Source organism: Amborella trichopoda, chromosome 12, assembly GCF_054954075.1.
Source record: "Amborella trichopoda isolate Santa Cruz 75 chromosome 12, AtrichopodaSantaCruz75HAP2 v2.0, whole genome shotgun sequence".
NCBI classification, from domain to species: Eukaryota; Viridiplantae; Streptophyta; class Magnoliopsida; order Amborellales; family Amborellaceae; genus Amborella; species Amborella trichopoda.
In genome coordinates this window covers 46,105,898-46,118,501 of record NC_142347.1, presented here as the reverse complement: position 1 = coordinate 46,118,501, position 12,604 = coordinate 46,105,898, and the positions used below count along the sequence as shown (strand labels likewise).

The 12,604-nt window shown below is 34.8% G+C and overlaps 1 protein-coding gene across 1 annotated transcript; it reads left to right on the top strand.

The window, feature by feature from the left end:
• Positions 1-8,217: 8,217 nt before the first annotated feature.
• LOC18435480 (pathogenesis-related protein PR-1) lies at positions 8,218-8,583 on the top strand. Its single transcript, XM_006845525.3, has one exon. It carries the CDS (start codon positions 8,218-8,220, stop codon positions 8,581-8,583), a length of 366 nt encoding a protein of 121 aa, XP_006845588.3.
• The last annotated feature ends 4,021 nt before the right edge of the window (positions 8,584-12,604 follow it).

Here is a 12,604-nt window from a genome sequence, read left to right as displayed (position 1 = left end):
TGCCATTAAATGTCAAATCGGATGGTTTGGAGTATCAGGAAGTTTGAGAGTTTTTAATTTTTATTTTTAATTTTTAATTTTTTAACTTTGAGTCTAATCAATAATAAGCTCACAAACACCTGATTTGAAATCTGACAAGAGTGACTATACGTTTTTTTTTTATAATATGGCAAACATCAAAAAATTTACCCATCAATTGGGTTTTTATCCCTTACAATTGATGGAGATTTTTTTTGACCAAGTTCTCAGAGCGATGATTATTGATTCGAACCAATCAATGGTATAGAAAGCAAGATAATCAATATAGTATTTAGCAACAACTTAAAAGCCGCCGATCTGAATAAGGAATTGGTGATCCAACTCAAAAATTAGTGGGGATGACGACATTCCTGATCGGAATTGGGAATCTTTCTGATTTTGATGCATTCATGCAATTCTATCAGAGAACCAAGATAGTCTACCAAGGAACCGAGTGGTCCAGATCGTCTGAATTGCTAGGTTCCCACACATTTTGATTTTGTATTAGTTTTTCCAAAAAAATTCAACTTTAAGTTATTATATATACATTCTTTTGAGATAGATTCCCATACCGGCTAATCAGTCTGATCAGGCCTTGGTCATCAATCCAAATAGGTCCAGTAGATGACTGAGTCGGCTTCGGATTTTAAGATACTGATATTGAGCAATATGACAACATTAATAATCATGATGAAACCCTCATGCCTAGGCCTTCTTTAAGTGTAAGCACTGTGAAACCAATGTTCAAAATGTTCGATTTAAAATAGCCCATTTGAATCGGATAGTTCTTCATGAATAAATCATCATTTGTGAGGATCCGTCATGGGAGAGCTGAAAAATATTTCCAAGGACACCATCTTCTATGGACCGCTGCGTAAGAGTGAAAAATAAGTTTGAAAGAAGACATGCAAACAATGACCACAAGCATTGGATATTGGCCTGAGGGTTCTTTAAAGCCTTAAAACAATATTATACATTTAATTTTCAATTTTCAGCTTAACACTATGAAACGTACTTCTCTATAGCAAGACATTATAAATTACTGCATATCCTTTTGAATAATGATCAATGATCTTCGAACAAATTATGAAACTAGTTCACATTCTAATATGAAACTAATTCACATTCTAATAATTGAATCTTATGGTAAGAATGAGCTCAAGGCTAGGTGTTCAGGGTAGTAAGTATCCAAAATGTAATATCTTAAATTTCATTCCCATCAAAGGTAGGGGACCCCATCCCCCATCAAACTACCCAAAACCAACAGCGACAGTATACCGTTTGCAACTAAAATCACTAATATAGTGACATATAGAGCAGGACCAAGATGTCTTAAGTGCAAAACTACAAATACACGGTGAAAGGTTGGTCTTTGAAAACCTTTTTCTTTTAACAGTGTTTCGACTAGGCCGAACAAAGTCATATGATGCTCCAACTGTCTTTTAGCAGTGTTTCTTTAAGAAGTGTCTCACTGGCCCCATATCTATCTCGGTGAATATTCCCGAGATAAAACTGGGGAGACACTTGGTAAAGAACTCTTAGAGTTGGACTTTCTTGAGAGCTATTAAGGCAAACAGAGCCCAAGATTGATCAACCTTTTAACGGAGCCTAATAGGTTGTTTGCCAAGGATCATAAAGTAGCCTAAAAAGGGTGAGAACTTTAAAATTTTCCATAAACTCGTCTCATACCCGGATAAAGGAGCTGGGTTGTGTTAGGTAGGCAACCAACATAAAACTTTATCAAAACTTATTATGAATATTAAATCTCGGCAGGCTAGAATTCGTGTAGCCGACTCCAATTAGTTGGAAAAAAGCTTTGACGATGATGATGACTAAAGATCATAAAGAAACTAATATCCCTAAAAACGGTTGATACATCATTGATATATTTTAGCTTCTCAATTAACTTGGATGAAAACTCATGGGAACATCATCAAATTTCATCTAATCTTCAATCTGAAAACGAGATTTTGATAGATGTGAATATCATTGTCCTTCTACTCTACTAATTACAATTGGGGAAATGGGAGTGGTTGACAAAAATGAAATCTGTCAAAATTTGAAGGAACTGATAGTATAAAGCAAGGTGAGTTTAGGTAGCGTAGCAGAGGCCAAATTTTGGTGACATGACTGCAGTAAAAGGCAGCTAGGGGACTTTTAGTCATTCTAACTCTTTTATGTGAATTTTAGGCCGGTAACATGAATTTAAACAACTTGAAATTGGCTTAATTCTTTGATAAATAGAATGAAAAAGGTGTCAATTTTATACTGTATAAGTAAGGTGCACCAGAAATCTACTGGAGGAGGTTGTTCTGATGTTAGAAAGTCCTCAAATTGATTATCTCAATCTCGAAATTCATGGATATGAAGAAAAAAGAGATATCTTATTCTACTTCAAGATTTTCAAGTGTTTATAGTTTTACTTTATCGTCGTCATTTTTTAAACTTTAAATTTGATAATTAGGGGTGGCAATATATTTTCGTTTCATCGCAAAGCTCTCTGGTCCGACAACTTTTGGTATAGTTTTGAGGTTGACCTTACTTTCAATAGTAAAAGGTTGACGCCTTATACAAAGCTTATCCTAATTAAAAGAATGCCCAAACACCGAAAATGATTCAATTTAAATTGGTTTAAAAACCAAAATCTAGTCTAAAATACGTTTTTAAGACTGACATTCAAATACTAAATAAGACGTAAGTTTCCCTTTATCTGTCATGGGTATGAACTGAGTGTTCGGATACTCGGCCGAGTAAATGAGGCACAATTTCTCCCCTCCCCTTTCCTCTCTCTCTCTCGGGCCAAAAATCCGCCCCTCTTTTCATCTCTCTTTCAGAAGGCAGAAATCTATCCCCCTTTTCCATCTCTCTCTCCCGTGCAGAGCCTCCTCTTCCCTCTTTCTTCCCAAATGCACTCTCTCTCTCTCTCTCGCTCGAAACATCTTTCTCCTTTTCTTTTTTTATTTTTAGGATATTCATATTTTATTTTTTCTTTTCTAAGGCATTTTCATGAACCTACTGTACTTGGCCGAGTAAATCCGCTCGGCCCAGTGCCGAGTCCAGAGCCTGAGCCAACTATTTGAACTATTAGGTTGCCGCGCCCATAGGCCCATGCCTCCTTGTTTTGGAGTCCTAAAGCTGAGATACTGTGAGAGAGAGAGAGAGGGAGAGAGAGCACCAAATGCACCTCATCTCTGGATAATCTTTATCTTTTAATACCATTAAGCTATTCGCATCAACCATTAGGATGTAGGATCCAAAGCATTCTGTTGTGCGGAGCAGTGTTCGAAAATTGAACTGGCCGGCCAATGGCCAGTTACGAGTAACCAAAAAGTGTTAAAAAAAATAAAACAATATTCAAAAATATAAAAATATATAAAAAGTATATTTAAAACATGATAATCCAAACAAAGTTAAAAGTTAGTAAAAAAAATAGATTTTAAAAAATCAATTTATATCAAAAAGTATTTTTGAATTTTTTAAAAATAAATTAAAAAATATAAAAATAAGTATTCCCAATACACTTTCCAATCTTTTTCAAAATAATAAAAAAACATTAAAAAAACACAAATCCCTTATTTGTCTTTATTTTTTTTTAAAATACCCAGCCAAGTTCCGGTTTGACCGGCCCGGTTCTTAGTTGGACTGGCTGAGTTTCCCTGGTGGAGAGAGAGAGAGAGAGAGAGAGAGCATCACACCGAAGATCAGGGGTATCTTATATTCTAATAGCATTAACCTATCCGTATCAGGCCTTAGGATATAGGATCAATAGCATTAATTTCCACACCTTTACCATCACAACTGATTCACATTCGATTGCTTTGTAAAAATGTTTTTTAGTTAATTGCATGGAAAGGTAAGGAAACGTGTCAATGTTGCCATACATCGTATTGGATGTTATACAAAATTGAATCTCAAACCTTAACTTAAGCATACATGATAATATTAAACATATCAAATAATGCAGACTAATGTGAGTCAAATAAAGAAAAAAAAGTAAGTCATGGCACCCACTCTCTACCTTGTTATTTTGTTTAACAGAGTTATTTATCCCATTTCTTGACACGTGGTTCACTATAAATGTTATATCACACATGTATACGTCTCTATTTAATAATTATTTAACAACGTATAAAGTTATACAAGGTGTCAATTTTATGCCATACAAGCAAGGTGCAACTTAAATTCCCACTAGAAAAGGTTATTTTTAATGGAAAATCTATGAGTAAATCATCTCGACTTGGATACGAAGGGTATGATTTCAAATCTTAAAAATAGTATTTTTATAAAAAAAAGTTTATATAAAGTTGAAACTTTAAACTATAGAATTAAAATGCACCGCAAAAATCCATCATAAAAGGCTGTTTTGTTGTTGGAAAGCCTTCTAATTAATCATCGTGACGTCAAGATGTATAAATATCAAAAGAGAAAAAAAGATCTCAAGTCTCTAAGACAAATTTCAATTTTTTAATCTAAGACATATAATTTTGAAATTTTAATTTTTTAATCTAAGACATAATTTTTTAAGGCAACGTCGGAGTTTCTAGCAACTAAAACTACATCTTCCAACAGGGTTTGAAGATATGCCTTAATTGTTTAAAGTTGACTACCAATTATTAAACACAACCAATATGGATCGGTGACCTAGATCTCTCATCTGATAAACCAGTCCGAAGTGACGGATCATTGGTTCAAATCAGTGATCTAGCCGAGTGGACTGGCCAATTAAAAAAACAAAGAATAAATATATATATATATATATACAAAAGTCCGGATGGGCCGGTTCCGGATCAGAACCGGCTGATTTAATCAGAAAAAAAAATGCGGAATAAAGTAGCCATGCCACCCACTCTCTACCTTGCTGGTTTGTTTACTAAAGTTACTTATCACATTTCATGACACATGGTTCACTGATCCATGTGTGTATAGTGGCCGGTACATGTGTATTTATATTTAATAATCCAATTAAGTCAGGTAATGCGGCTTTTATAATCTACTCACTACGCCGCCAAGGGTGGTAAAGTAAATCGAAAGACACCGTACTACTATACGTACCTGTGGTGTATGGAGAAAAAACACATGCACTTCACCTGATGTATTCATGTATCCAATTTTTCATTTTTTAATTTGTATCTTAAGGTACCAAGAAAAAACAACCATACACAACCTCATGTCGCCTGTTAATGGCGTATGAAATGTACCTTGGTAGCTCTAATTAAGATTAAAGAAGGCTAAGTTAACCCTAATTAAGCTCCATCTATGGTTTTCCTTCTATATTTAAGTTTTTCTTTAAACATTAAGAAAATTAGACATAGAAGACAAAAGGAAAAAGCTTTTTCTTGAATGTTGAAAAAAAAAGGGGAAAATTTTACACTTAAGTGAATTCCCAATAGATTATAAGCTAAATCCATTGGAATTTTTTTTTGACATAAATGAGCTAGTGTGACATGCTCTCATGCGAGCATTTTCTACATTTATTCCCTCAAGCGAAAGGCCTACTTACAAGGATTTTTTTTTATTTAAAATTTTGGGATTTACTGCAGAAATGCCATACGAGTGTTTTGAAAAGGAAAAAAAAAAAAAAAAACAGATTTGGATTTCCTCAACACTTAATCTGACAATTCAAAAATTGGTCAATCTCAGTTCAAAATTTAGGATAGTGCCATTCTAAGTGCATGTAACATGGCTATAAAAATTTTCTTTTTTGAGGTTGGCATCTAGTTGAGGATTTTACATGCAAACTATTCAGGGTCTAAAAAATACTTAGAGTTAAGTTTTGCCTGAGCAAGTGAATGTTGCCAGCATCCAAATTCAAGAGAGAAAAAAAGTCGAATTTTAATGAAAAAGTATACGAAGAGACCATTTACTTTTTGTACAAAGAGGTCACAATTACTTTTGCCCATTAAATTTTATATTAAGTAGTTGTAAGTGTGTCATTAAAAAGACTCAAAAATTCAAAAAAAAAAAACATCTCAAACTTTGTAGTTAGCCCAAACCATCCGATTTGACATCTAATAAGTAGAAATAATTGTGACATCCGTGTAATAAAATAAATAACCTTATTACATGCCATCCCAATTTTATGTGACTTTTGTCTTATTGTCTTATCCATCCATCATGTCTCACAAAAGCATCACTTTTGCTTAACAAAGTTAACTATGTTCTCCAAGGGTACCAATAATATGTAGCGAGTTCTTTGTGGAACCCTTATGGCCTTATATATAAAGGGAATCAATCCCAAGAAAATAGAATAGTGCCTCTATCCATATAGCCCATATTCTTAAGCAAAGGGTCCTACGCCCAATGTATTTTGTTTATGAAAGATTAATGTATTAATAGAAAGATTAATGCATCATTAATCTATCTGTTATTTAAGAGAACTAGAGAAACTTGAGTATAAAAGTCCTTAAAAGTCTTTCATGCTCAAATGAATAACGGTTGGTACTTTGAAATGAAGTCATATTGATCCTTTTAATACAACTGCTCTGGCATTGGTTCGTGGCTAAGAAGAATTCGGCATCATTCATAGAAAAATAAAAGATTGTGGCATTCATCCTGTTTTAGCCCGAAAGATTGGATATCTTATTTTGTGAAAGAATTTCCAGCTCCCGCATGAGCATGCTGTTCATTTGCTCCCTCAGATAAAAGCTAAACTAAGAGGGTTTATAGGACAACCCAAGTTTTTAAGGTGTAATATCTTGAACCTAGTAACTAATTTTCGAAAACAAAAAAACCTAGCCCACGTAAATCTACTCTCTTTCATCTTATCATCTTTTGATATCACACTCTCTCTAAGTCAATCTCCTAGTGAATTACCCAATTGTACTTTTCCTCTCGGCCGGCTCTTTGTTCTCATAGCTAGTCATTTCCTGATTAGAATGGGAGCATGAACTCCACGTTCAGATGAGAAGCGTTCCGGCTAAGGTTACCTCCGTTTCGCTTTCAAAGATCTAAGGTTATCTCCGGTTCACTTCTAAAGATTTCAAATATTGGTCCCCCACTCAAGGTTCTCTGGCTCTGGATCCATTCAGGCACCAGAGAAAGTGAAGCACCAGGCAATTTAAGTGCTTAGAAACTCAAATTTGAATTTTTTATTTTTATTTTAAAAAAATGTATACAAAGAGCCATCAAATTTCAAATCAAATAGTTGTTAGTGTACTTGTGGCTATACTCAAAGCCCAACAAGAAAAAATTTGAACTTCATGATATACCCAGGTCATCCAATCGGACATCTAATAATTAGGATTGGTTGTAACCTTTTTATATGAAAAGATAAATGATCTCAAAGTATACGATCTCTTATTTTAAATGTACCATATGTTGATCCTTGAATGAATTTTAATGCAAAAATATTTTAATGGGAGAACTGAAATGACATCCAGGAGAGAGAGCCACACTTCACTATCATGTTCATGGAAAATAAAACAATTCCGCGAGTGGGCACGTTATTCTTGACAATAATTAAGGAAGAAATGAAAACATTGAAAAGTGCGAGCTAGACTTATAACGAGACCTAGAGAGAGAAAAACTAGGCAACACTCCCAAAACCTAGAGAGAGAAAACACTCCCGTTTTCAGTTGGGCAGGTATCCCATAACTGAAAGTCAAAACTCCATGTTCTTGCAACGTGTTTTAAGCCTTGTATTTTGGGGCCACAAGGCCCACTAACTCCCATTGCTTCAGAAATCACATGAAATGATTCCTCTCATTAACTTTAATCCAATTCTAAAACCCCATTTTCTCTCTCTAATCCCTATATAAACCACTCTTTCCCAACCCCAAAATGGTCATCCAAAAGAACCCTCCTCGTTAAACTCAAAAACAATCTTATTCTTCTTCTTCCATGGCAGTTCTCAGGCTTCTATCCTTCAGGTTTTTGGTGAGCTTCCTGGTCCTTTCCTCCTTTCTCTCTCTAACTCTCTCTCATAAAACCCCACATGACCCTGGCTTTCTCTCTCTAACTCTCCCTCATAAAACCTCTCACAAAACCCACCAAGATCCAAGCCTCCCAACTCCAATTCTCTCTGAAGAAACCCAACAAGATGACACCATTCTCTCTCTAACTCTCTCTCATGAAAGCAACCAAGTTCCCAGCTTTCTCTCTCTAAAACTCTCTCCTAAACCCCACCAGACTCCAAGGCGCCTGCTGGGCCAGAGCTCTATCTCTCAATGGCTTGTGCCTCACAACCAGATTAGGGCCCAAATGGGTCTTCCTCCATTGCAGTGGAACACAAATCTTGCAAGCTTTGCTCAATGGTGGGCAAACCAGAGGAGAGGAGACTGTGCCCTGGTTCATTCAAACACTAACTATGGTGAGAATATCTTTTGGGGTGGTGGCCCAAATTGGACACCAGCTGATGCAGTGGCTGCTTGGGTGGCTGAGAGGCCTTACTACAATTATCAGGGAAATTCATGTCAACCCAATGAGGATTGCACCCACTATACACAGTTGGTTTGGAGACAAAGCTCTAGGGTTGGGTGCGCAAAGGTTATTTGTAACAGTGGGGATACTTTTATTACATGTAACTATGATCCCCATGGCAATGTGTTGGGCCAGAAGCCTTATTGAGAGATAGAAAAGATGGGATTTTGTTGTGTGAGAGAGAGTGGGGAGAGAGAAATTGGGGTTGGGTGGGTGTCTTAAAGACTGAGGGATCTCTCTCTGTGGGGAGTTGTGTTTGAGTTGGTGTAATATTGTGAACAGAAGTGGTGGTCTTTGAAAAGATTTGTTTCTCTTGCACCCTTCTGGTTTTAGGGCTTTGGGGATTAAGTTTGGGCTTGGGTTCCACTGTTTATGATGGAGAATCCATTGGGGTTTTGTAATTTGTATTTGTTCTTGGTTCATCATCTACTGGTGATGAGAAAATCCTATTCTAAAGGTTTCCAAGTTTCAGATGATAAATTATTTTCTCTTCTTTCAGTCATGGATTCTTCATATTGCATTTCTCTCTTTCATAACCTGTGTTTAGGTTTGTAGAGCCAGAAGTAAGAACTCAGAACCCTCTTCTTCTCACAGTTATAAACTCTACCCTTGGTTATATTTCATTACTAAACTAAGAAATAAATACAATTATTTTCAATTCAAAAAAGAGCACATTTACATTATGAAGCCAGAGAGAGAGAGGATAGCAAATAGAGAGATGATAGAAGAGAGAGATTGTCAAAAAAAAAAAATAATAGAGAGGGTGGATGGCAAATACAAATTTCTAAATGAATTGTACTTCATATATAATGTGAGCAACAATTTAATTTATTTAACCAATAAACAATTTAAATTTGTTCTTCAGGAGATTTTTTAGGTAGCTTCGATTTTAGTGTGAGATTATGGTCAATCTAACTCCCCATATACCTCCGAGAAAAGGTCACTTCCGTATCATCGCGCACATTATTATACCATGAGTTAACCATTAATGCATCATGTACCCTAATATTTATTGTACCTCCATGCATCCGCGTGAATTTTCTTCATTATTTTTAAAATTTGTTTAATTTGTATTGGTGGTCCCCCTCTTTTCTGCTTGGGTTTACTACATTGCGAAAAAAGGGTGGCATTGGGCCGGGAGGCACAAAATGTGAAAAAAGGGTAGCATTGGGCCGGGAGGGACAAAATTGGAAACTGCAATCTAATGATTCATTTTGGCATTCTCCAATAGAATCTAAAAAAAAGAATGATTCTATTAAACCCTCGCACATAAGGCAAGACTCCAAGGGATTACTGTTATATTTGGCACAGATCTCTAGAAAAATATCACATAGGTGTGGGACTTGATTTTTTTAGAGATCTATATTAAATTTAATAGTGATCCTTTAGGGTCATGTATACATGGATACGGGAGGGTCTCGTAAGATCATTACTTATCTAAAAATATGATAGAAAATGGGTGGAATAATAAACAGTAGATCTCTTGATAGATAAATTTCTCTTATATTAATGAGGATTAAGGTGGCTAGGTTCTCTTAATCTCTTTGCACACTAACCTTAGTTGTGCTACAATTGAAGCCCTAGTTTAATTACTGGCTATCCCTTATTGTTGTTGATGACCTTATTAATTGCTCGAGATATTGTAATTTTTCTTTGATTAATAAGATTTAAATAACATTGTCAAAAAAAAAATTTACAGGGTGGCTGAAGCTCCTTTTTTAAAAAAAAAAAAAATTATAAATACCCCTCAATTTCAACTTTTTACACATCCTATCTCCAATATTTTTTGGATTATATCCTAAATCTCTTTTGGATTATATCCTAAATCTCAATACTATTTTTCCTTTTATTTAACCTCAGTCAAAAAGTCAAAGCATTTTGAGACAAAAATGCCCTTTTTCCTTGTCTATTCCCCTTTTTTCCTTCTCTCTTCTCCTTTTCAAGATATTTTTTAAAATTTTTCTCTCTCAAACTTTCTCTCTACTTACCCAAAACAAACTCTCACAAGTCTTCTCTCTTTCTCTCTCCACCTGTTTCTCTCTACCCTCCTTCATTCTTTCTCTCTCTACCACTCACATGCCCATAATACGATTCGGCACAAGCCGGAGCTGTACCGCATTATCAGCATGTGAATGTTACTCGAATGCAATGCGGTCATGCAGATCATGTGTCGAACCGCATTATGGGCATGTGAGTGGTAGAGAGAGAAAGAATGAGGGAGGGTAGAGAGAGATAGTGAGGGAGGGTAGAGAGAGCAAGAGAGGATTGGTGGAGAGAGATAGAGAGAAAAAGTGAAAGGACAAAGAGAGAAAAAAAGGGGAATAGAGCGAAAAAAGGCATATGTCTAAAATGACAAAGAGAGAAAAAAGGAGAAGAGATGGAAAAAAGGCACATGTCTAAAAGGACAAATAGAGAAAAAAAAGGAAAGAGAGGGAAAAAGGGCATTTTGGTCTCAGAATGCTATGACTATTTGACTGAGGTCAAATACAAGGAAAAAAAAAAAAAAAGGCAGGTCACATAATGCTTTGAATATTTGACTGAGATCAAATATAAGGAAAATAGTGTTGAGGTTTAGGGCATAATACAAAAAATATTGGGGGATAAAATGTGTAGAAAGTTGAAATTGGGGTATTTATAATTTTTCTTTTTATTTTTCTAGGACCCGGTTTCTACCTGCATACGTAGAAATGAGGGCCTCTTAATAAATCTATTTTTTAGATGAATTTTAAAACTGAATTTTTAAGGACATGTAATCTATAACATGGAGATCGTGAATATGAAAATATAAATAAATTTTAAAAACTAAAAATAATAATTCTACTAAGAAAACATTTAGACCGTTAGTTTCCATTGTTTTTTGATGGAATACGTACTTGCATCCATCTTTTAGATGGATGCTTTACACTTTTTAGACCGCATTTGTAGAAATGCGGTCCAGCCCGCATGAAACAATTTTCCATTTTTCTAAGCACATATTTTTCTTGCTATTTTGAGATGAATTCCCTATTGGAGGGGCCATTGCTCATCTATATATATGCTTCGTTATCACGATGCTTGTTTTGGGAAAATGGTGTGTGTTTTATAAGAGCTACAACCCTGTTTATATCTATGAGAACTAGAGGAATTATCAGTGTGAAATGAGAGTATTGGATAATGAAGAAAGTGTGTCCAAGGTCTTGGAAGTGGGAGAACAAGTATGATTCATGGTGAGTTTAGTCCTCCCTTTTTTTCTGCACTCTTGGTGTTAACTTTAGTAATAGTTAGTATTTCTCTAATTAAAACATGATTTTTTCAACAAAAAAAAAAATTCCTATTTTCGAAATGCATTAGAAACTCTAATTTTATTAAAAATCTTTACAAAGTTTATGTCTTTCGTCTTTAAACCGAGAGCACCATTGCAGAGACAACGAGAGAGTGATGCAGTCACAGCACATTCAGATAACTGAGAATCAAGGGTGAAGTTCAAATCTATATCTCTGCTTACGCATATTACGCAGCGCAGACAACCGTATGTTAAGTTTGCTCAGCTTCACCTTCTATGGATTTTTTGCTATTCATTTGTGTATGCAATACGGATATACTATTCTTTCAGATATTTGGTTCTTGTGTCTTTGTTAATTACAATCATGTGTTGAGTTCTTTGGATTTTTCTAGCAGTATTCATATACCTCAGGTTGTTGTTTTTGTTAATGTAATTATTGTGCTTAGTTTTGTTGTTTTTTCATTTATTGCTCCCACTAAGAGCATTATATTTTTATATCATGACAGTAGAGGAAACATATTATGCTGTTATGTCTGATGTAAACTTGACATATAATTAGCGAAATACCCTAAATGCAATCAAATCATGGCATAAATTACTGTTTAATTACTTCAAAATAACTGCAAAATCATAAATTTATTTTATTTGACATACTTATATATTTTTTCAGTCCATATTTTTGACTGAGATCTAAAATGTCATGATATTTTGAACTACCTAACTTTTGACAATCTTTTCCAGGATTTTTTGCCTCTGATTTTTTGAGCAGCTGTAATTAAACTACCTAATTACAGTATTATTTTTTACTCTAAATTAAATTACCTAAGCTAAAACTTCATTATGTTTTTACTCTTTTTTTTTTTTTTATTTCAATTGTTCCAACTCATGATCATGTGTATTTCGATG